General features: G+C 33.9%; 1 protein-coding gene across 1 annotated transcript; it reads right to left on the bottom strand.

Annotated features, from left to right (window-relative positions):
* Positions 1 to 284: 284 nt before the first annotated feature.
* On the bottom strand, positions 285 to 26357 carry LOC137252111 (CUE domain-containing protein 1). The gene is made up of 2 exons (XM_067787363.1): positions 25180 to 26357; positions 285 to 415 (listed from the first exon to the last, which is right to left on the bottom strand). Exons 1-2 carry the CDS (start codon positions 26105 to 26107, stop codon positions 378 to 380), a joined length of 966 nt encoding a protein of 321 aa, XP_067643464.1. The 5' UTR covers positions 26108 to 26357; the 3' UTR covers positions 285 to 377.
* Positions 26358 to 26592: the final 235 nt, after the last annotated feature.

Here is a 26592-nt window from a genome sequence, read left to right as displayed (position 1 = left end):
ACAATTGAAGCTCACGCTGAGTATATAATGTTCGGTTACACCCGTCCTTAGACACCTTTACTTGTTATTTATAAGTTTAACGTAAAGCAACTACAAAACTTGTAAACGATAACAACTTGTGATCTATTAGTAACGTACACGCCTAGCCCTTGAAAGTGTAACCGCTTTCACATAGCTCTAGAATTATCGCTAATGGTATTTCCGAAGCCAACTTTTTTATTTTTGTTTTATTGTGACTGAAAACAACCCACATCCGAAACAAATTCAAATACTATTTTAATTGAGGTAATCTTAGTTTACATATGTATGTGTTCTCAATTACTTCGTATGTATGCCGGTGTCGTAGCTGGGTCATCAACACTCAAGCCGGCCGGCATTTAAAATGAGTACACAGAAGGGCAGGGCGTCACTTCCTCTATTGAAGAAATAAAGTTTGAGAGCAGAATTAATAAAAAGTAACGTAGGCATACATGAGTATACATTAGGGTGGTTCAAATTTATTGTTGAAAAGGCATATCCAGTTTCTGAATCTATGGGCCATATTGCCCATGAGACCATAGGTCTGAAATTAATTTCGAGCCTTTTCGAGCTTTTTGTTAGAAAATATTTTTTTTTTTAGAAATTTTTTTAATTATTTTTGTTAGAAAATATTTTGGGCTATTTAAAAATTTAATTTGCAATATGGAAAAGTAAAATATTCGTCGCTATAGGGCGCTTTCCTCCTATTTCTCGCATTTTATCGCTTCTTTTTGGGGAAAATCTACGAATTTGTTGCAAAAATCAACGAATATTTTACTTTTCCATATTGAAAATTCAATTTTTAAATAGCCCAAAATATTTTCTAACAAAAATAATAATAAAAATTTCTAAAAAAAATATTCAGACCTACGGTCCCATGGACAATATTACTCAGTATGGGCCATAGATTCAGAAACTGGATGTGCACCTGAAGTTTTTTTCCATACAATTTGACCCGCCCTAGTATACATACATACATATGTTTGTTTGCTGTAATCCATAGACATACTTTGCTATTGCCACTGTCTGTAGTATCTTCACTTCATTATCAGCTTTGTCGTTTTAATGTCTTTACTTGTAAACACATTGACATCGAGATAGGTCGTTGGTCGCGTATACATACAGTGGTGCCGTACAGGGACGTTTTCTTGCTCACCAAGTTTCGGTATTTGTGTATAAAAATACTAGTAAGCCCTCTCTCTTCTCTCGGTGGTTTAGTCTAATCTTCTCTCTTTTTCCTCTCTGACTTTTTCTTTTCTTCAAGCTTTTCCTATCCTCACCCCTTCTTCTTCCCTTTTGTTTCGGATTTAACTTTTTTGAAAGGGCGTGGCCCTAATTTCCTCAAATTGCATACAATTTAATCTTTAAGGTACATAAAACCAATCGTGTCTAAATACTGCCCTTATATTTGGCCTTTGCTGTCAGCGAAAATAATTTAACTGAAGAAAAGCTTTGTGAATATTATAAAAAAGTTCCTTATGAATACAAATTGGGATCACTGTATGAGTATGTGAACATTAGATTGCTTCACCAAAAGTGTTGTGTTTTTTCCACCAAAACTATACAGCTAAGTAACTTGGCAAAATTTTACAAAACAGTTTAAAAATTTCCGTGTGCTGAAGCAGTTTAAAATTGTCTCCGAAATCAAGTTTTCATAAATAAGCCTCCGACCTTTGATCGAATGGTGAGCGGAAGATAACCATACCTTTGAATTTTTGAAACAAATTTTTGAAAACTGTTCTAAGATAGAATGTCCTCGACCTGCTAGCCGATACAGTCATGTTCCAATCAGTCACCGATATGTACGTATTATGTAAATGGATTAACAAACAAGTAAGGAAGTCTGAGTTCGGGTGAAACCGAACATTACATTGCCAGCTGTACACTTAAAATGCTGTTGTTCTTTGTTTTGTGCGCTTAATAGTGTTATAAGCCTGCGCAATAATACATATGTATATGGTTCTATTCTGAACTCATTTTCGTTTAAAAGAAGCAAAAGGGATACAGAGGCTAACACCAATGACCTTGAGCAGGTAATAATGCAGTTTGCTTCAGATATGGGGATTCCCTACTGTTTACTTTAAAATAAAGATATAACAGAACAATAAACATAAACACACAAGAGCCATTTGAATTTTTCCCATTTCTTGTTATAATGGCACAAAATACGATTGGTACAAAACTATTTTTCGCTAAGATTTAACTTATTATTTTTGCCTACGACCCTTTTTAAAGTCATTTATATAAAAGTGAGCGTGGTCCTTAACCAATTTTATACATCTTTACTAGAAATATTTCCTGCTCTAAGGAAAATACGTGTACCCAATTTTGTTACGATATGTAAAATTTTTCTCCGAGTTATGGCTCCCGAAACATTGAAAATTAGTTATACAAAAAAGGGGCCGTACCACACCCATTTTTAAAAATTTTAGTGTTTTCCAATTTAATGTTATATTTCAATTTAGAAAGTAAAATTCTATTGATGCAAAGCTCTTTTTCGCTAAGATATAGCTTATTAATATAAGTTAGATCAACATAGTCCAGCGAATTAAAACGCAGCGGCTGCGCTAGCTAGGCCATGTTATGCGAATGAAAGATGACGCTCCGCCCAAGAAAGTGTTTCTATCGGAACCCGCCTATGGAAGCAGAGGTAGAGTGGCCCCCACTCCGTTGCAAGGACCAGGTGGAAAACGATTTAAACTCCCTTGATGTGACCAATTGTCGCCGGTTGGACGGCCATAACCGTTTAAACGGTTAAGCGCCAATTAAGTAGGTAATAGCTTATTTTATTCGTCTACGACCCTTTTAAAAATCTTTAAACGATTTTGATTATCTGCACTCAGTCCATATAATGTGGAAAGGATAACCAATGGCTGTGCCAAATTTCAATGTAATGTCTTAAACGACTTTTGATTTACGGCTTGTTAAACTTCCAAATTTTCTTCTTCTAAATGTGGGTGGTGCCACGTACATATTCTAATATTTTTTGGAATTAATGTTTTGCGTTATAAAACCAACCCAACTACCAAATAAATATACTGGTAATTGGTTTTGAATTATCTAATATTTTCCATTTTTCTAAATTTTCTATATCGCTCATTTTCAATACCAATCTATTCTGGCTCCAGATAAGCTCGTGTACCAAATTTGGTGAAGATATCTCAATATTTACTCAAGTTATCGTGTTAAGGGCAGACGGACGGACGGACATGGCTCAATCAAATTTTTTTTTCGATACTGATGATTGTGATAAATGGAAGTCTATATCTATCTCGATTCCTTTATACCTGTACAACCAACCGTTATCCAATCAAAGTTAATATACTCTGTGTGCAAAGCACGCTGAGTATAAAAACAAAAATTTAACAAAAATGTGTCCATGCAAATGAGGCGCACGCTAATGTATATATGAATGTGTACAGGTCACATGACGTGTACGCCGAGACAGGCTTTTGTGGGAAACTCGGAACTCAATTATGGCCGTGACACAATGACATTTTTCGTATAGATGCGTTTAAAGGCCGCGGTACAATGACATTTTTTCATATAGATGCGTTTAACACAAGCTTATGCATTCCGCGTTTATGCATTGTTGAGTTTGTAAATATGAAGGAACTTCAGACTTGGAAATTGAAGTTTACTTGAGATTTTTAGCGACCTTTAATTAAAGTTTATTTCGTCTTGCCAATTCACATACAAAATTTCGCGAAGCACTGGTGTAAACATTCTTCCTATACAGCAAAAATACTTGCTAACATATTTTGTGTCGTATTCGATTGTTATATTGCAGTTTTTCATTGTGAAAAATGTTAGAAAATGTACCAACCAGTGGGAAAAATAATTTCACTTGCAAAGTGTGCAAACACCTTTAGCCAAATGTCAAATTCTTTTTCTTATGATTTGCTTGGAACAAAATTGGGGAGTTGGCTACTTTTCAATATCAGATGGCGCCAGTGTCGCTCATTCTACCATTCTCCATAAAAATACGTGTAATCTACTCATAATGCATAAGCTTGTGTTAAACTCATCTATATGAAAAACTGCTATGTGTCGGAGCTATAATGGGAGAGGGACACATTGTACGCATCCATAGTTATAAGGGAGAACTAGGTACATTAATTAAAGGCATTTTAAAATTTCCCTGGCTTTTGTAACCAATATCTATAATGTATGTATGTATGTATGTATGTTGCTGTGTCACAGTTACTTTATTCAATACAAATGCATGAAATTTAGTAAAATGCGATATCTAGATACGATCAAGATTTTAATACCCAACTGTACTTGTACACTGGAAATTCGGTTTACGTGCTTATCTAGAACCAGAATGTATTGGTATTGAAAATGAGCGAAATCAGACGGTAACCACGCCCACTTTTTCAATATAGAAATTTTAGAAAAATGGAGATTAGATAATTCAAAAACGAATACCGCTGAGCTAATGAAATTTCGTAGGTGGGTTGGTTTTATGACGCAAAACATTAATTCCAAAAAAATTTTATAAGATGGACGTGGCACCACCCACATTTAGAAGAAGAAAATTTCGAAGTTTAACGAGCCGTAAAGACATTACATTGAAATTTGGCACAGACATTAGTTATTCTCGCCACATTATATAGACTGAGTGAAGATAATCAAAATCGTTTAAAGACCACGTCCACTTTTCCTAAAGGTCTAACCTTAACAAAGTTTGCAATAACTCTATGGTATTTAACTACATTTGACTGATATTCTCACTCATTAGTGGTATGGTTGAGCTAAGAACAAAACTTAAACAAATTTTGAAAATGGGCGTGACCTGCCCCTTTTTTTTGGTTACTCTTTCCAAAACACTTTTAATGCCATTAGTCGAACGAAAATCTTCCCATCCGAACGAAATTTGGCATAAACATTTTTTTCAAAGTGCAACTGTTAAAATGCATTTTTACCCGCTCAAGTTCATTAGTGGTGGCCTCTGCATCCTTTTTGCTTCTTTTGAACGAAAATGATTTCAGAATAGAACCATATATGTATTATTGCGCAGGCTTATAACGCAATTAATCACACAAAGCAAACAACAGCGTTTCAATTGCACAGCTGGGTATGAAATGTTCGGTGCTACCCGAAGTTAGACTTTCCTACTATTTTTCCAAACTTTTTAGCTTTTTAGTCAAACTTGAAATTTTTATACTCAGAGGAGCAGAGCTCACAGAGTATATTAACTGTGTTCGCACAACGGTAATCGGTAACGGCATAAACTAATAGAGATAGATATAGACTTCTATATATCAAAATGATCTGGGCGAAAAAAGAAATTTATTGAGCCATGTCCGTCCGTCCGACCGTCCGTAAACATGATAACATGAGTAAATTTTGAGGTATCTTGATGAAATAAGGTATGTAGGTTCCTGGGCACTCATCTCAGATCGCTATTTAAAATGAACGAAATCGGACTAGAACCACACCCACTTTTTCGAAAAACCCAAACTGTGCGATAATTCATTACCAAAGACGGATAAAGCGATGAAACTTGGACAATGGGCGTGGCACTGCCTACTTTTGAAAGAATGTAATTTGAATTTTTTTTATTTTATTTTTAATTTGAAAGTTTTGCAAGCCGTAATTTGGGAGTCGTTGAAGATATCATGATGAAATTGTATGTGTGCTAAATAAAAAATTAGAAAAATCGGATGACGAACACGCCTACTTTAAAAAAAAAAATTTTTTAAGTCAAATTATAACAAAAAATGGAATATCCTTACAGTATATAAGTCAATTATGTCAAAATTCAACTCCAGTAATGATATGGTGCAACAAAATACAAAAATAAAAGAAAATTTAAAAATGGGCGTGGCTCCTCCCTTTTTCATTAAATTTTTCTAGAATACTTTTAATGCCATAAGTCGAACAAAAATTAACCAATCCTTGTGAAATTTGGTAGGGGCATAGATTCTATGACGATAACTGTTTTCTGGGCGAAATCGGTGGAAGCCACGCTCGGCCCTTAACACGATAACTTCAGCAAAAATCGATATATCTTGACTAAACTTAGTTCATGTACTTATCTGAACTCACTTTATCTTGGTATAAAAAATGGCCGACTATGACCACGCCCACTTTTTCGATATCGCAAATTACGAAAAATGACAAAAAATGCCATAATTCTATACCAAATATGAAAAAAGGGATGAAGCATGGTAATTGGATTGGTTTATTGACGCAAAATATAACTTTCGAAAAAACTTCGTAAAATGGGTGTGACACCTTCCATATTAAGTATAATAAAATGAAAAAGTTCTGCAGGGCGAAACCAAAAGCCCTTGGAATCTTGGCAGGAATACTGGTATTCCATATATGTATATTCGTGGTATTACATATATAAATAAATTAGAGGTACCCGACAGATGATGTTCTGGGTCACCCTGGTCCACATTTTGGTCGGTATCTCGAAAACGCTTTCACATATACAACTAAGGGCCATTCCCTTTTAAAACCCTTATTAATACCTTTACTTTGATACCCATATCGTACATACATATTCTAGAGTCACCCCTGGTCCACCTTTATGGCGATATCTCGAAAAGGCGTTCACCTATAGAACTATGGCCCACTCCCTTTTAAAATACTCTTTAATACCCTCCATTTGATACACATGTCATACAAACACATGCCAGGGTTACCCTAGGTTCATTTTCCTACATGCTGATTTTCCCTTATTTTGTCTCCAAAACTCTCAGCTGAGTATGTAATCTTCGGTTACACCCGAACTTAGCCTTCCTTACTTGTTTTATTTGGAAATGAGTAATAATTAAATTACCCTTTTACATGGGACTTCGACGATTATTGCTTGCTACTTGGTTTTTGATAATCTGGGTGACATTAGTACTTACATGGCCATACCGAGATTTTACCTCAGAGGGGATGCATTTGTGACCATAGCAATTGAAAGGTGTACAACTCCTAGAAAAGACCCCGTCTGAAATATAATACTGCAATTATTCGAAAAATAATCTCGATCAGCAGGTTCTTCGCCAAATTTGGCCCGAACTTTTTTAGTGTGCTTTGCACAATACGCAAAACCGCGCTAACGCGGAACACTCTGCTCTATGTATATCGTATGCCTACAAAGTTCTGTACAAAGCATTGTGCGAAAGGCAATCGTTGAGCACGTGATTGGACAATGTTTGAAAGAAATGTTATATTTTTTTCTTTGCTTATTTCAATTCTTTTACGTTTGGGTTTATGACATCAAAACAAGATTATGTGTGCAACAGGAAGGGATTGTCATGGAACTAAAATAAGGTAGCCAATACCAAATACACCACATACATCCGCTTACCAAATTACATACAGAATTGAACAAAAAATATTAACGTGGAAATTTTGATCAAATTTCGTCAATTAAACTCTTTTTTTCTTATTTTCGATATTTGAAGAAAAATTTGTATAAATTTTATACTTAAAACTATGCAAACCAAAATGTAGGTATAATAGTAAACAGCGGAAGTATTGCTAATAATGCACTGCTGGAAAATCCAATGACACTTTTCAAGTTTCGTTGAACGAGCCTAAAGTTATTCCGCACAATTTGGATTAAAAACAAAAACATAGAGAATATATATGTCACCTGGAATCATGAAACGACCCTATTGTGCGAAAATACCGTTCTTCACCTTTTGAGTGATTTTTATAGGAAATTTAACGCTCTTTCTTTTTTAGTTTTTAGACAAATCGCATTTAAAGCCAAATCGGACCACAAATAAGATTTTTTGAAATATGTCATCGGGTTCCGAACTATATTCCAAGTTTCAAGCTTGTTGTTTATCGGGAAGTTACTTAAATTTTAATTACAAAATTCGTTCACAACGGCCGGCCGCTACACAGAGTCAAGCTAAACAAAAATTTAAACGCGTTTTTCTCGAAAATAAAAATAATAGCAACATATCCTAGTAACCATCGCCGTGTGCAAATTTTGAAATTTTGAATTTTCTTCTAGTATCAATAACCAATCTCAAAAAAGGCAATACCTAGAGGTAACTTACAAAACGTGCAGCGGGGCGCTTATTTGGCTGACAGGTTAGAGGCAACTGCCTTTATTCCAGTATGAATGTTGGAGATTTCGAGCTCAAAACTCAGCTCCCGAAAAGCTAGTTGAGGAAAAAGTGAAATTCAGAAACATATCCTAGTAACCATCGCCGTGTGCAAATTTTGTAATTTTCTTCTAGTATCAATAACCAATATCAAAAAAGTTTTCGAAAAAATTCAGGTAAATTTGAAAATTTATATTTTTTTCCGTAGGGTGTTTGAGATTTCCCTCCATACAAAGTGTTAAACATGTTTTTTTTATATATGAATGACAATTTAAAACACCCTCTGGAAAATTTTGAAAAATCAATGCGAATTTTGAAGGACCTATAGCATGTAATTTTTATACTCAGCGTGCTTTGCACACAGAGTATATTAACTTTGATTGGATAACGGTTGGTTGTACAGGTATAAAGGAATCGAGATAGATATAGACTTCCATATATCAAAAGCATCAGTATCGAAAAAAAGCCATGTCCGTCCGTCCGTCCGTCTGTTCGTTAACACGATAACTTGAGTAAATATTGAGATATTTTCACCAAATTTGGTACACGAGCTTATCTGGACCCAGAACAGATTGGTATTGAAAATGAGCGAAATCGGATGATAACTACGCAACTTTTTATATACGGGGTATTCCATCCCATTTCGACCACCCCTTTAGAATTGACTGAAAGTTTTTCTTCTTTTTCTAGCTTACGAAAGACGTTTTTCAGAAATGTTTCAAATTTTTTCATCCAACTAAAAAAAAGTTATGAATTTTTAAAAAAACACCGTTTTTGTTTTCAAAATGCTATAACTTTCAAAAATTGACCGTTTGGGATCTTTTTTTTTAAATTTGTGTTTAAATGTACTTTTCGGAAAAATTCAAAAAAATTTTTAAAGTTTTTTTTTGTAATTTTTCATTTTTTCCAGATTTTTCGAATTTCGCCCTTTTTTTCTCATAAAAAACTTCAATCAATTCTGCAATCATCCCCACTAATCCCGGAGTGGGCCGAGAATTTTTTTTTTTTTATTTAATTGAAAAAAAAAACTTTAAAATTTTTTTTGTATTTTTTCCGAAAAGTACATTTAAAAACATATTTAAAAAAAATGATCCTAAACGGTCAATTTTTGAAAAAGTTATAGCATTTTGAAAACAAAAACGGTGTTTTTTTTTTAAATTCATAACTTTTTTTGAGTTGGATGAAAAAATTTGAAAAACTTCTGAAAAACGTCTTTCGCAAGCTAGAAAAAGAAGAAAAACTTTCAGCCAATTCTAAAGGGGTGGGGTTCAAAATTGGTCGAAATGGGATGGAATACCACATATATAACATTTTGGAAAAAACAAAAAGCCTGATTATTTAGTAAATGATACACCTAGAATGTTGAAATTTGATATGTGGACTGATATTGAGACTCTTGATAAAAATCTGAAAAAAATTTTTAAAATGGACGTGGCACCGCCCACTTGTAATAAAATCAATTTTACAAATATTACACAGGCCGACAAGAAATTTGACCATAAACCAGACCATACTTTCCTAAAGGTTTTCGATGCGCTGTATTCAAATCTGGACGCAGAATTGCTCTATCACGTCAGGATTTTGAGATATTTAGGATATCGAAAAAAAAGATATTTGAGCAAACTCAACGCCATTCGTTAGAGAAAGACTTCTTCTTTAAGATGCTATGTGTGCTTTAAAAAAAAAAATCTGTCGTTTATATATAACCTCAAAAATAGGCAAAAACGGGTTTTTTTGCACATTTAGGTTAGGATATTTCAAAATGCTGACGTGATAGAGCAATTCTGCGTCCAGATTTGAATTCAGCGCATCAAAAACCTTTAGGAAAGTATGGTCTGGTTTATGGTCAAAAAAATCGGTCTCATTTTGTCGGCCTGTGTTATTAATCAAAAATCGTTAAACCTATCGTAACAAAATTCGGCAGAGAGGTTGCCTTTACTAGAAGGAATGCTTTGAAGAAAAATTAACGAAATATGTTAAGGGCCACGCTCACTTTTATATAAAAGATTTTTAAATGGGTCATGGAAGAATAAAATAAGCTATATCTTTGCAAAAAAGAGCTTTATAACAATGGTATTTCATTTCCCAAGTGGATTTATAACAATAAATAGGAAAAACTTCAAATTTTAAAAAATGGGCGTGGCACCGCCCCTTTTATGACTAAGCAATTTTCTATGTTTCGGGAGCCATAACTAGAAGAAAAATTAATGGATCTTAATAAAATTGGGTACATAAATTTTCCTTATAGCAGAAAATATTTCTAGTAAAAATGGACGGGATCGGCTGAAGACCACGGCAACTTAGATATAAAACAAGTTTAAAAGGTTTAAAAGGGTCGTAGACGAAAATAATAAGCTATAACTTAGCAAAAAATAGTTTTGAATCAATGATATTTCACTTATCAAGTTTTATTAAAAGGGGATTGGGGAGAAATTTTTTTTATGTAGAAAAGTAATTTATCTGAAATGAAATGTAGAATTGAAGCTCACGCTGAGTATACTTGTTTTAACTAACATTTAACTAACATTGGTTGGGAACAAAACTGCATACTAAAATAAAAATCAGAGAACACCAAATACAAATTTCTAATTTTTCTCGTATTTTTCAAAAACTTTTTGAGTTTGGTTTGCATATTTCCAGTGACCAAAAATTAAAAAAAAAAATATAAAAAAAAAAATAATAAAATATTGATTGACGAAATTTGGTAAAAATTGCTTCTGCTATTTTTCTGTTCCCTGCTGTAGATAATCTCGAATATTGAAGGACTTGACAAACTTGGGCTCATTTTCATCATCTTCGGGTAACTTACTTACACTTTGATTGAAACAAATCTTTCGCTAAACTGACGAAAAAAGTGCCAGTTAGCGTTAACCAAAGATGGTGAAAACCGCCCTTTCTAACTCTAACAATGGGCCCGAGTTAATATAGTATTTTCAGCTCATAAAATGTATAAGAAGAAAAATAAATATAGACTCATAATTTGATATTTTGAATAACATTTATTCTTTGTTACATTTTGGTAGAGTTAAATATTATATTTATGGCTTTTAATAATATTTAAGTATAATTCTATATATTTTTTTATCTCAGAGATTTTAGTTTATGTAATTAGTAGTGTTGACTTGTTTTTTGTTTTTTCTATTTTACATTAACTTAATTTTATATATATTAGGAGTAAGTTAATATGTACGCACCTGTATTATCTTATGTATATGTATGCATTATAAATATCTGTACACACCAATCATAGTTGACCATAGTGCAGTAACTATTAGTGAAAGTGGCAAAATGTTTCACTATCACTATATTAAAATTGTGTGCACCGTGCCCAACTACGATACCAATGTAGAAGCCGCCCTTTTGCTTACTTTTACGCTTTCTGTCTTTTTAATGGTAGCGGTTTTTTCTTTACCAAACAACTTCAAATTTTAAATTTTTTTACTACATATGTATGTATATATATAAAAAGGAAAGGTTTCAAATTACAAGATTTTGCTTTGCATATTCTTTATCGTTTTTTTAACATTATCTACTTTTGTATCTTTAGTTTGAAATAACTCTTCACATGACCCATTTGATGTTTAGTTGAAACGGCACAAAAGCATACGTACATATGTACGAGGACCAACTGAAACTTATATACGGTTGATAAACATGCTGGTTCCGATTAACCTGGCAGTTCTGCATTAGCACGCTTATAAGAGCTTACTTTTTTTTATTAATTCGCCTATCTATATTTTTTTGTAGTTTTTATGGCCTCTTTATTATAATTTGTTAGTGAGTTGGAAGTCGCCCATTGTAAGTTTTTTTTTATATATATTAATGTACATCTCCGAGTAAGCAATAGCAGTAAAAATTATTGGCTTTAGTCATTTTGTGATTTTTGTTAATTTAAAAAACTTTAGTGAATGGACTATACGGGTTTTCTCTATGTCTAGAAACGGGGTTATTAAACGGGGTTATACGGGGCCATTAGCACCCAGATAAATTGCGGTTTAAATCAAAACCCCCACCATAGAACAGCACTCGTTGCGCTAGACCTATCAATGGCTTTTGATACGGTCAACCATGGCACGTTACTGCAAAACTGGGAAGGGTCTACACTTCCCCCATGTCTTAAAAGGTGGACCGCAAACTATCTGGGTGGTCGGCAGGCATCGGTGCAATTTAGAAACGAAACATCAAAACCAAGAAGAATTAAACAAGGGGTGCCACAGGGTGGTGTCCTAACCCCATTTTTGTTTAACTTCTACATATCAAAGCTACATTCGCCACCAGAAGGAGTTACTATCGTTTCCTACGCCGATGACTGCACAATAATGGCCACAGGCCCAGGCCCACAGATCGATGAGCTCTGCAACAGAATAAACGGATACCTCCATGATCTCTCCAGTTTTTTCACCTCGCGAAACCTGACATTATCACCGACTAAATCATCGGCGACTTTATTTACAACATGGACGTCCCAAATGTCGACCATTTTGAACATCCACGTCGATGACACTACGCTACCGACTGTCCTACACCCCAAAATCTTGGGTGTGACGTTTGATCAGGATCTACATTTTGGTGAGCATGCAGCCGCAATTGTACCGAAGATCCAGAGCCGTAATAAAATCCTCAAATCTCTTGCTGGCAGTACTTGGGGAAAAGTCAAAGAAACGCTCATTACCACTTACAAAGCAATTGGCCAGCCGATTGCATGCTACGGGTCCCCTATATGGTTGCCAAGCCTAAAGATTACCGACTGGAAGAAGCTACAGGCCTGCCAAATTACTGCTCTCAGAACCGCCACGGGCTGTCTTGTTATGCCACATCTACATAATGAGGCGAGAATACTCTCCATCAGGGAGAGAAATGAGATACGAACCAAACAGTTCCTGTTGAATATCCAGAAACTTGGGCATCCCTACAGACATCTGATTGATGAGCCGACACCGCCCAGGGGCTTAAGGAGTCATCTCCGTAAGCATTATGAGGAAATACGGCACCTGAGAACTCAGCCGTATGAATCCAAAAAACATAAGCAGGTCCTCAGTGAACTCCACAAACAAGCGTTGGACCTTTATGCCAGGAATTGCCCGGTGAATGCAGTACTCAAAGAACAGTACCCAAAACTTGCGGAAGAGGAACGCACACTCCTCAGAGAAACACGAGTCACTCTAGCTTAACTTCGATCTGAATACTGTAACAGGTTAAACACTCACCTATCCAGAATCAACCCCGACATACAAAATGTATGCCGCGCTTGCAATGTGTCCCCACATGACACCAACCATCTCTTTAATTGTAATGTGGAAACAACGCCTTTAACACCTCTCTCATTATGATCCACCACTGTTGAAACAGCAAGTTTCCTTGGACTCCCGTTAGAGGATATTGATGACAATTTGTGATCGGTCGCACCTATTGGATGGGGCGAAGCACTACTACAACAACAACAACATGTCTAGAAACCATAGAAAACATATACAGACCAATTCTAAATATTCTCGCGGAATTTTGTTCTCGCGGATTTTTTTATTCCCGCGGAAAAATTCCTCCAATTCTGTTCTCCTAGGGAGAACAATAATTGGGGAATAGGAATTTCGAATTTTCGAAGTTAGCTGTTTTGTCAATTGAAATTTCGTTGCACATTTCTTATTTTGTTTAAAAAATTGAAAAGTTTAATTATTGTTGCGAATTTGTTTGAAATTAAGATATAAGGTATAAACAATGCACATTATTGCATTTCATGTGGTATTCACTGAAATGAGTAATGAATTGGTGCCACAGCAACATCAGAGGAGCATAATAAGAAGATGGCGGGATAACACAAATCCGCCGGAGTTGCCTGCTTTCATTCTGCAAAGCAATTTTCTGGCGGCCACGTTGAGTTGAATTCGTCCTTCGTCATATGCCAAAATCTATTTAAGCCTTATTTAAAAATCCTTGCGCAATTTCTGGATGGCTGCATCAAATTTGTATACCAAGAGCTCTACCATTGCTTATGATATACTTTTGAACTTAAAATAAAGAATATTGTGGTTGTAGTTGTTGTTGTATTAGAAGTGAGAATATTGTGGTAGAATATAAATACATATTTTAGCACAAATTTGTACAAATAAGTGTTCTTTCTTAAAATAACCAATTTCCTTTAACTATTTTGATGCATTCCCTTTAATTTAACAAGTGAAAAAACTCCTATGAAATGGCAGAGAAATCTCCCTCTCCCTCACATTCATAATACCTACTTTTCTCCCATAACCGGTTTCCGCTTTTTCGAACATTGTTTAGAATAGGAGGAAAGGGAGAAGTGAAAAAACCCACAAGGAATTTTTATTTAGAATACCAGGAATGAGAGAAGGGAGAAAACTCGCACGGAATTTTCGTTTAGAATTGGGCTGATAAAGTTTTCCATTTTACTGTCAAAAGCTTTCAAAAATGCAGCAACAAAATACATTTGTGAAATATTTTCTAGGGCTCTACATTTTCTTTACTTTTTGTATCATGCTCAAACCCAAGTATATTTGAGAGAAAACTTACAAATGTGACAAGAATATTGAAACTGAAATTTTAATTAAAAGCACAACAATTTTATGTGCGCGGGAAGCATGATTCAATTACTAGAGGTTTGTTCTTCAATGATGACAGATCTTTGACACTCCCAAATTGAAAAATTTGGACGGGTTGCTTTTGCGAAGTAAGGAAAACGGGGAATAATTCAATCCACTTCAGTGAAAATTGTAGTAGAAAAGTATCTTTGGTAGTATGTAAGTAGTGATATTAAATTTGTAAATGCGAAAAGTTTTTGGGAAAATAATGAATTTTCTACTAAATATTTCGTGAATTGATAAAGTTATGTTGGTTGGGTCATTCTTTCAGAAATTGTTTGAAAAATGCCGTACGTTACAATTTTATTCAAAAATGCACTATTTCAAAATTTGTTTCCAAAACTCCCTACATGAGCATAAGTTCAATGCATTTTGTCATAAGAGGGAGTTAATGAAAAACATTCTGAGATGAAGCGTTCTGCAATCTAACTCTAATATAGGGCGGTTTTGTGACAAATCCTAAATTGGGAAATTTTTGAAAAATATTTTTAGATAGCATGATTACGAACAGGCAGCCGATATGGGGTGATACAATACTCAGCAGCCGCAATGAACTGACAAAAACAAAATAAAATGGCTTATTGCCTTACAACTTTATATTCCTACATAGACTTTGACAGAAGAGTTAAGCTTTTGTGCAGTCCTGCTACACAGGGAGTATTTACCTTCTTATTCTGAAATTTCGGAAAGCTATTTTCCGTTAAGTATTAATGGAAGCGTTCTGGATAAACCATTAATTTAGAATATTCGGAATACGTTCATTTGATATTACCTCACGAGGTCCGAATATGCATACTATTCCAAATATAAACCGATCAAAATTAAATGCGTGCAAAATCCCTTTGTACACAAAATCTTTTTCAGTGCACAAAAACATTACAACAACCATATGAAAATTGCCAACTTCAACTGCAAATATCTCCGGACAGAGATACAATTTTTCTTTTCCGCCTTAGGATTATTGGTCGAGGTCACCTCTCTCGATATTTTTGGACGCGTATTAGCAATAGACTCCTGTTCTACACTTTTACCTGAATGAGTTAACATGCACAATGAGTACATTTCGTTATTGCATCTCCATTATTTACTAATGACATTTTTACGTGAATGGATTTAATAGTCGAGGTTTTGACGTTGAACGATGAATTTTGAATTGGTTTAGGTTTCGTATGTTCATAGTTTTACGAAAGTGCACGATTCCTTGGTGTCCACACTTTTCATAAAACCTATGTTCAGCCACACTAATAGATCATGGCATAGTTAATAAATTCATCATAAAATTAAAATAAATGTTCTAAGGAATTATGCAGTTAAGTACTTATCGGGTATTTGTAAACTGATTGCCTCCTATTTCTACTACTAATATTATTCGAAAATTCGCAAAGAAACAACAACAACGGATGCCAATTCGATTTGGGAGCAAAATGGCTGCAATTGTCAAAAAAATGTATCTGTCTAGCAAACCTCTTGTGATTGAATCATGCGCGGGAAGGATTATCCTTTGGTGCGTTCTCTGAGTCTTGTATATTTGGCCTAAAAACGTGCAATATTTTCTGCGTTTACTACGTTTCCTAGCGAAATTTCTTTATAAAAATTTCAAATACACATATAACATCAGGCTGTGCACGCCAAAAGGCAGCAAAAAAGATTAAAAAATTTTCAGTTTTTTATTTTGCTTGTTTAAAGAAAAAACTTTAATGAACTGCACATAAAAAACTATGGAAACAATTTCAAAAACGTTTTAGAGGAAATTGCAAAATTGGAGTCTTCATGGAATATGGAAGTAGCTTAGTCTGGGAAAAAGTGTTAATTTCCCAGTAACTCATTGTGAAAGAAAGGTAAAAACACAAAATTATCAAAATGTTATAAAGACATGAACAGTTAGACATACATATGTATTGAGTATATTTACCCAAAATTTTACAAATAATTTATTTCAGGACGTTTCAAACGAGGTGCCTAACATGTGTGCCAAAAATGAGCACGACGAACGGCCAGCCGATGCTAAGACGAGATATGAACAAAAAATTTTACTTAATCAGAAAAACCAAAGAGCTTTGAAAAACATTCGAATTTTGAAAATACCAAAACAGAATTTTTGCAGAAAATTAAACCAACCTATGACATAAAAAAACGAAATAAAACCTAAAAGAGCCTTTGGAAAAAAAACTGTCTAAAGCCAATGCGAATTATAAGAGACTTCAAACTGCACCTCTATTAGACTAAAATTGCTTGGACTACGAAACCGTTGTGTACAAAACAACTAAGAGGATGTTCAAAATTGCTTTTTTTTTAGCGTTTTGACAGGAAGTTAAATATGGCGGCGCATACTTTTGTGCACAATGTCGCATACGGCCGGCTATCTTAAGCGGGTGATAGAAAAAGACGCAGGATGAGACCACGATATTTTTAAAAATATGGCGATCGTATCTTTTTGTAATTTTGATGTCTATGCTGAAGATATCACACTTGTCTTAATCACAATGTACGAAACTTCACACTCAGGCAGTTCCAGAAAATAAAGATTTTTAAGAACTTCTCGAATTTTCGATTTTTTTTATACAATTTTTAAGTTTTCTAAAAACTTACGAAAATCAATAATAGAATAGAATAATCGATCAAAATAGATAAAGGATGTTTATAAATGTTATGTAGGACGTTATAAATGAGAAAATCTATATAAAAATAATCTATGCGTCTCTATTTATTAGGGATGTGAGCTGAATCAATTAAAATATATTGATAATTTAGTTTATCAGAAATTGGTAAGTTTAGAACATCGAAGAAAAACCAAAATTACATTGCCTCGGTTGCGATATTTGTATAGATTTTTGTAAAGAATTAAAATTGTAGTTTTCATTTGAAAAAACCTCGAAAGAAATCAAAAAAGTTATACCAATTTCACACAGAGGACTAATGAAATAATTAGTAAATTTGTTTACATATTGAACTGAATCTCCCATACAATTCTTATATCTTCCAATGAAAATTCCTAATTACATATCTCATTATTGCATTATTGAATGGCTAATGGAATCAAAATTCTAGTATGTTTTGCTTGATGGATCGAATTTTGTTGTCAATGTACCCAATGACTATCAAAAACAAGTAAGAAAGGCTAAGTTCGGGTTTAACCGAACATTACATACTCAGCTGCCAAATTACGGCTTGCAAAACTTTCAAATTACCTTCTTTTAAAAGTGAGCGGTGCCACGCCCATTGTCCAAAATTTTATTAATTTTCTATTTTGCGTCATAAGGTCAGCCCACCTACCAAGTTTCATCGCTTTATCCGTCTTAGGTAATGATTATCGCACTTTTCGGGTTTTCGATATATATATAGTCCGCTTTCGTTCATTTTAAATAGCGATCTGAGATGAGTGCCCAGGAACTTACATACCAAATTTCATTAAGATACCTCAAAATTTACTAAGTTATCGTGTTTATGGACAGACGGACATGGATGGTATCCATTTTGACTATTTTTTGTAAAAGCGTAATAGTTTTTGGGGCTGCTGGCAGATGTTCACTTAATGAAGCAATTGGTCTCGTGTGAAAAGGGCAAACTTAATTATTTCATTAAACAAAATTGTGATTCGATTAGTTTTCAAATTAAACATAAAGTGAATAATCAATTTGACTAGTCAGAAAAATGATAAATTAAATTTTTATTTAACTGATTAATTGTACAGCCCTAGTATTTACTAGATCATATCGATTGCTGAGTTGAATATTACCCTATCTCGGCTACTGTTTCGAAAACGACCCATGTATCACAGAAAACGTTTGAACTATGCTTTATCTCAGATTTTGCTTCAAAAACGCTCTGTCTGAGCTCAAATTCAATACATACAAAACATTTGACATCAACTGGGGTGTTCATGAAAAAGACCCTGAGATAGGACGTTCTTCAACCGAATTCTGAGATAGAGCGTTTTTGAAATAAAAAAATCTGTAACAGGGTTTTATTCAAACGTTTTCTGAAATTTGATTTGGTGATATTCCACTCAAGAGTCGATATCTTCACAACGCCCTTTCGAGAAAAAATGTGGCATAAATGAGTTCATATTTTGGCACAATATAAATATGATACAATGTTTCAAAGGCATTCAATAATTTTTTTGCATATATATGCATACACTGGTGGCAAGAATAAAAGTCACATGGAGGAATAATAATTATTTAATTAAAAAATTTAACGAATATTGCACAAAACTTTTTTTTTTTAAATCAGTAATAAACACATTTTTGGAGAATTAATGAAATAGCTCCAAAACTTATAAAATAATAACCTATAATTGTAGTAAAAATTGAAACTTTCGTTTTTTTGGAAAGCACTATAATGTTCAAATGCTTACAAATTGTACTATATTACGAATAATTTAATTGATTTAGTTTTAATTTACTAATTGGATAAAAGTAAGGAAATTTTTTATTCATCTAAGATTATTTAAAACTAATTATTAAGCTGAAGGAAATTTTTAGTGGAATATATTATATGTACATATATGAATAAACAAAATCATTGGAACAGATATTAGTTCAACTTTTGCACTGGAGGAATTAAGGATTTTTTTTCCGAATTATATACTTTGTTATCTTTAATCAACTTTATCTTATAACTTTAAACGATCAATTCTTGTATATTTGTAAGCCGAACGATCTCCAGAACGGCTGAATCGATTTAAATGAAATTTGGCACAGATATAATGTATCACCTTCTAAAACTTTCTACCTAGGCGTTGCCACTCAGAATGTTTCACAAGGTTGTCGCCTTCTCGAAATTTAAAAAAAAATTGCATGAGATATGCCGATATGGGTATCAAACGAAAGGTATTTCACTCCGCATTACAAGAGGAAAATTTTTGAGTAGCGTTGCCATTTAGGGTTGCACCGATTCGATTTTAAAAAAATTGCATGAGATATGCCGATATGGGTATCAAACGAAAGGTATTTCACTCCGCATTACAATAGGAAAATTTTTGAGTAGCGTTGCCATTTAGGGTTGCCACCTATTCGAAATTAAAAAAAATTGCATGAGATATGCCGATATGGGTATCAAACGAAAGGTATTTCACTCCGCATTACAATAGGGACATTTTTGAGTAGGGTTGCCACCTATTCGAAATTAAAAAAAAATTGCATGAGATATGCCTACCCATATCGGTCACCTATTCGAAATTAAAAAAATTTCATGAGATATGCCGATATGGGTATCAAACGAAAGGTATTTCACTCCGCATTACAATAGGGACATTTTTGAGTAGGGTTGCCAGTTAGGGTTGGGGTAGTTAGACGAAATAGTACTCTACTTACTCATATTCTATTAAAGCTTTAAAGGAAAACATTAAAGTTAAAAATCTTCGTAAAAAAATCTTACACATGATTCGACTTAATTTTCTAAATTTCATACACGCTAATAAAATTGAAATGCAATATCAAGGCACCGTGGCAAATTCTAGCAAAATATATTTAAATGCATATTTTTGGCAAATATGAAATGAATAATTGCAATTTCTCACATATTACTATTAGAAAGATTTCTCACCATAGCAAAAAGATATCTCACCATGGTAATTTGCTACCGTTGAACACTAGAGGCATATGTTCAATTTGAAAACGACATCTAACCATTTAACTACTTACAAACAGATGGCGCTTAGGGAAGTAAGTTGACATTTAATTAAACTAACTGATAGTTGCCATTCGTGAAATTTACAAGTTTTTGGAATGTAATAAAACTGTGAAAATTTCATAGTGTATAACTAAAAAAATTTTTCAAATTAATAATTCGGCGCATGAAGATACTCGACCTAAATAAATTAGTTCTCGATTTCACTAATTGTCATAACAATCCCTTATACTATAGGCTGGAATTACCCATTTCAAATTTTTCATTACAGTTCATTTTGCGGCTAGTGTTTGATATGTTTGTGAAATCTATTTTTAAGGAAATCAAATATTGGTAAGTAAAAATATATAATATATGTACATATGTATAAAAAAAGTAGAGTTTGGTTAATGGTGACATGTAGAACAAAGTATGTTATGCGGCATACTCGAAGATTGCCGAGCAAAGCTCCGTCGCCCAGGTACTAATATTTTTAATTTAATAACATATAATGTATAAAGAGAATCTAAAATTACAAAGTGGTTTAACTTAAAACGAATGGAACGTTTCTGGCAGCAATTGTTTCCAACGAAATAACTGGCACCAAAACCGTGCGTGGTTAAAAAAAAAATAACTTGCTCCAAATTGTGTATGAAACCAAAAATGGTTCTGCCTTCAAAAAAGTTACTGGTTGCAAAAACAAAGTAATTGGTGTCAAAAAGTAGCCCGTTTCGACAAATACAACTGCTTGCACAAATGTAAGTGGCTCTATAAGGCGAGTCAGAGTAACCGATTTAAAAAACCAGTTTCCAAAAAAGTATCCGATTTACAAAAATGTACTGTTTGGAAAAAAGTCAACACTTTTTTTATGATAACTTGACAAAAATGTTATTACTTAAAAATAATTTCACAAAAAAAAAACAGTGCTGAAGTTGAACTGTCTGGCTGTAATAACAATTTTGTTCGTATTTACGAATAAAAAAATAGCAGTATAAATTACTTGCGAATTTTATCAGTTATTTTATAAATTTTTTCCCAAATTTGCTGGGATATAAGATTTGGAAGATATTTACACAATATAAAGAAACTACCAAGGCGAATCCATACAAGGTGACCAAGGCGAATTCATTACAGGTGGTGTTATCCCATCAGCTGATTGCTTCTTTTTGATAATTTTCCATACAGCGCCTTGTACTACAACATGTCAGTTAATCGAAATCAATGAAAATTTCCTTTTGACTTGACATTCTTCCGCACGGCGAATTGGTTAAATTCGCTTTGTCACTACCTAGTATAGATTTGCCTTTAAGGTGATGCGAAAGCGAATTCAACTTATTAGCCGTCAAGTCATGGCGGAACGATACAAGGTGGCAGCATGGTGACATACCTGCAAACATAAATACAAATTTCATGTACTTTGTTTTTGTAAATTCGATGGACAAATGTCAAAATCGTACTGCGCCGGAAGCTGATGTATCAAATCAAATAAAAAAGTGTATAATCAGCTGTCCCATGCTGCCACCTTGTATCGTTGCGCCATGCGTCAAGTCTAAAGAAAATTGTTGTACAAGGCCAAGGCGAATCCATACCAGGTGGTGGCAAAGCGAATTCAACCAATTCGCCGTGCAGAAGAATGTCAAGTCAAAAATAAATTTTTATTGATTTCGATTAACTGACATATTGAAGTACAAGGCGCTGTATTGAAAATAATAAAGAAGAAGCAATCAGCTGTTGGGATAACAACACCTGGTACTGAATTCACCTTGGTAACCACTATCACCTTGTTTGTCTTTCCATTGTTGTCTTTTCAGATAATTTTTCTAATACTTTCAACTTCGCAAATATTTTCGAAAATTCTAAGTTTTTAAAAGTATTTTCAGAAATTTCCAAACATTATTTATTATAAGGAAACTTTATATGGAAAAAAAAATGTGAAAACTCCAAATTTTCGAAAACGTTTTCAAAGCTGGTTAACCTAAATTTCGTTATACGCTTAATTAAATTTATTTCGAAATAAAAAAATAACTGTTAAAGTTTTTTTAAAAACTTCAGCAGCTAATTTTTTACTCATAGTATCTATAGTTTTTCTTATGCATTTCTATGTGACTAGTCATATTTTATGTAGTTTGCATAAAATTATATCTTTATTGCATCGATTGCAGTAGTTATACATATTTTATTTTGAATTTTTTTAAATTGATTTGCATAGTTAGTATTTGTTTTTTTAAATATACATATTATGAGGGTGATTTAAATTTAATAGATAAATTCATTTATATTTATTTGCATTTTTTGTTTACATACTACGTGTAATATTTGGGATTAGATACCTATTCAGTCCTGCCTAGTACTTGATTTCGAAAAAAAAACCGTACCTATATCATGTAAGCTAAGTAATTTACTTGAATGTAAACACAACACAAGCACGCGTACGAGGTTAAATTGATTGCCTTCTGTACCAGAGATAAATATATTTCCCACGGTAGCCGGTTCTTTTTACCGACCAAGGGTTGTTGTTTTAGTGTTACCTCTTTTAATTTCAGTGTAACCCCATTAATAATTCACACAACTTTTTTTCAATGTAACATCTCGCTCGGCTTACAGGAATCTATCTTCTTGCGACCAACATACTCATGGTACACATGTCAACTTAAGAGATCTCTAATACCAAAACATTATGAAGGGGTTACCTTATATACCTAAAATTCTATAAAAAACGGCTGTAGATTTTTTGTATAAATTATAACAAATATGATCTTGTTCTAATCATATTAACAAAAAAACTTTTTTAAATACATGCTATATAACTAATAATAATACAATATACATAATTTTAAAATGATGTCTTTCTTGTTAGCACTATACATACAAATATTAAAACCCACCCATTCCTCCTTTTATATTGCACTACTTCTTAATCTATAAGCTACTTGTACGTGTATTTAATGATGTATGCACGTAATTCCTTTTACTTAATTTAATATCTTAAACGCTTTTGTCTGATAACTAACTTTACTTAAGATAAAATAAACATTTTTTTTATTTTCGTATTTATCCGATCAGTTAATTTATCTAATTTTGTAAATAATAAGCTGGTCTGATCTATTTATGTGGGGTGCGAATAAGACAAAGCTTTTTCCACCTTACAGCTAAACGTTTCGCTAAGATTTTCTTAGCATCTTCAGGAGCGTAACTGTAAGTTTATTTAGAAATCCATAAAAAAACACAAAAACAACATTAGTAGGTGTTACATATAGGTGCACAAAGTTTAAAACACACATTAAACATTTATATCTAACTTACACTGAAAATGGTAGATTTTTGTTACATTAAATATTTACGTTAAAAAAAAACTAAACAATGATATTGTTGCATTAAATTTTACAAAAACATAAACATACAATGTTGATACCATCATTCGTGGTACTCTTGTCATACTAAACTGAACTATAAACATAACAAATAAGTCGCGGCTATTTCATCGGTGTCTTCTTTCTTGTTAATCGTATATTCCCTTTTCTGCATTACACGTAGGCTCTCTAAAGTATATCTCGTCTTTTCTCTTCGTTCCTTATCTAGTATTCTTGTGTTGGCAAAATCTGGCTTTGTCTTATTCGCACCCCACATAAATAGATCAGACCAGCTTATTATTTATAAAATTTTTTTTATAAATTTGTCTATGTACTCTTCGAATTAATAACATTTGTTTTCTTAAACAACCTCTTTTAAATTCAATAAAATAAGCGCTGATGGCAACATAATATTAAAACAATGAGACATTTTTTGTACTGCTAAGACGCAAAGAAAAAAATTTGAATAAAAGAAAAATTAAGAGTTCATTCACGGCTGAGTTATAGAACCCCAATTAAGCTTACTGGTTGGAAAACGGCATTTTCCAGCAAATAGTTGAAACTATCCCTATTCCAGAATGTAGTTCGAAAAGGCTCAATTTCAGCTGTAAGTTGATGAGATCCGTAAATTTTAAAACATCATATCGATGCCTGACTGGAATATCAACTTAGCTCAGCAGAAAGTTCGAAAACGCCCTACACCACAATTTGCTTCGAAATTGCATTATCACAGTTTTTTCATAAACGCCATTTCCCAATTCAAAAAGTAAGGAATTCTCGCTGAGATAAGTCATTTTTGAAATAAAATTTAACGTTTACAGAAATTTTCTTTGTAGTAGGGGGTTATTTAATAGGGATTTTTTTTTAAAAAGCGTGAGGTAGTTACAAGATTATATTTCACTTAGTAGTCAAAATGGGCTAGTGTTTAAGAATGAATTCTAGAATGGATTGTTAATCATTTCCAACAAGTTAAAAAAAGATACTTGACGCGATTTACATCCGAGGAGGATTGGGCCGAACTTCTCTTCCAATTTGCGCCGTACTCCTATTAATTTTCCCTAAAAATTGGCGGGACGGGACCTACATGTTTTACGCCGACTCTGAACGGCATCTGCAAGATGAATTTTAATTAAGAAGCTTTTGATGGCAGATATAAGCTTGGTGTGTTTGTCAAATCATTGCCAAGGAGGGACCACGCCTAGAAAAACTTTTCTAATTGAAAAAACTAATACTTTAGTGTTACTTTGCGCTGGACTTGAAACCAAGACCTTCGGTGTGGTAGGCTACCACCTTACCACGGCGGCCAAACGTCACTACCTAGGTAATTATACGATGTTTTCTACGATTGCGGAAAGGTAGTCGTGATAAGGAGTTCTCTCACTCAGTCGACAATAAACCTTAAATGTTTTCAACAACTGCGCTTCCTTAAATACATAAATTTAATTAAAAAAAACTAAATAATTTTCTAAATAAATCATACCTCATCCAAAACGTGCAAAATGCTTCACCACCTACACATCTCAATCTCTGTCTACTTACGTTGATATTGTTGCTGCGTTTGCTGTTGATGATGATGATCTTCATCATCACTGGGCTCTTCCCTCAATGGCAAGGAATCAATTTGTTTTGCTGTTGTTGTCTTCTTATTACGTTGCCACGTAAAAACACGCGCCATTTGTAGGAATTTTTTTCGTGAAACTTTACCCATATGTTTCAAGCGCTCCTTAAATGCCGCATCATCCTCTCCTTTACTCTTACCGGCTTGTTCTTTTTCCAATGCATTCATAAATTCCTGGTTCCATCGCAACTGATTCATAAACTCCTCATTTTGTAACATCATAGCAAATTGTTCATCGGGCAAATCAAAATCGCGTACCACCATTTCATGAGCGCACGGTGTAATACGCAGGAATGTTGGCGGTAATGGTCCAAGCATAGGTGGATTCCAACGTCGTGCACCGTGATGATTGCCACCACCACTACGTTTGGGTGTTGCATTTGCAGATGATGTTGATTTCGTATTACCACTTACCAAACGTTGTTTTGGCGATGCACCTGTATTATGATGATTAGGTGACGCATTCGCTACACCACTATTGCTACCACCGCTAAGATTCAATAGAACGGCATTTGCTGCAGCAGCCGCATTTTGTTGGGTGTTTTGTGGTATTGCAATACTATTGCCATCTGATGTATCAATCAACTGTGCAGTGACTGGTTGTTGTTGTTCAGCTGTGACATACAAATTGATCAGACTTTGTTGTGGTGAGGTTTTTGCATCCAATTCATTGCGTAGTTTTTCATTTTGATTATCTGTTGACATAGCCAACAGCTGATCAATTGTGGCATCCACTGCACCTTGGTTGGCACGCAGCACCGCTTCGATTACCTCATGGTCCATGTCTGGAAACATTGTTTTGAAGTCGGACATAGCCTGTGAGAATTCTAGTTGCATTGTGGAAGCCATTGTAAGGGCTGTGTGCACGTTGGTTTATAGTGGTGCCGCGGGGCTGATGAATTTTTTGATCTGCAACCTGTCGGCAGAGTTGCGAGTTGGTTGCACCGGCAGTTTTTTTTTTTGTTCTTTTTAATACTTGCAATTAACTCTAATTCACTTTATAACACTTCAAACACTTTTAATTAGCTGGAACTCGCCTTTTGCGAGTAAATTTATTGGAATTGTTATGAAAAGCGCTAGCGAAAATTTTTGACACCGACAGAAAACAGCTCAGCAGTAGCAGCGAAGTGCCATTTACAGTAGAAGGCTAACTGACAGCTGAAAATCATCTGAGAGGGTATTGTGAATGGTTTTGACAACAACGCCGGAAGCGGATATCATTGAATAAAGTGTGGAAATTTTCGTTATTGCTTAAGAAAAGAAGGGTTGGATTTTATGTAAGGTGACACGATTTTCAAACGTTTGTTGATTTGTAGGGGAAGAGGGGGTCCTAA

This window comes from Eurosta solidaginis, chromosome 5 (assembly GCF_040869045.1).
Source record: "Eurosta solidaginis isolate ZX-2024a chromosome 5, ASM4086904v1, whole genome shotgun sequence".
In the NCBI taxonomy this organism is placed as follows: domain Eukaryota; kingdom Metazoa; phylum Arthropoda; class Insecta; order Diptera; family Tephritidae; genus Eurosta; species Eurosta solidaginis.
This window is presented reverse-complemented; position numbering and strand designations above follow the sequence as displayed.

Excerpts from the sequence above, each read along its gene's own strand:
- LOC137252111 (XM_067787363.1), bottom strand. The coding sequence starts at position 26,107 with ATGGCTTCCACAATGCAACTAGAATTCTCACAGGCTATGTCCGACTTC. Across the intron at positions 416-25,179 it reads AACGCAGCAACAATATCAAC|AGGAAGTGACGCCCTGCCCT; the intron begins GTAAGTAGACAG and ends TTTCTTCAATAG.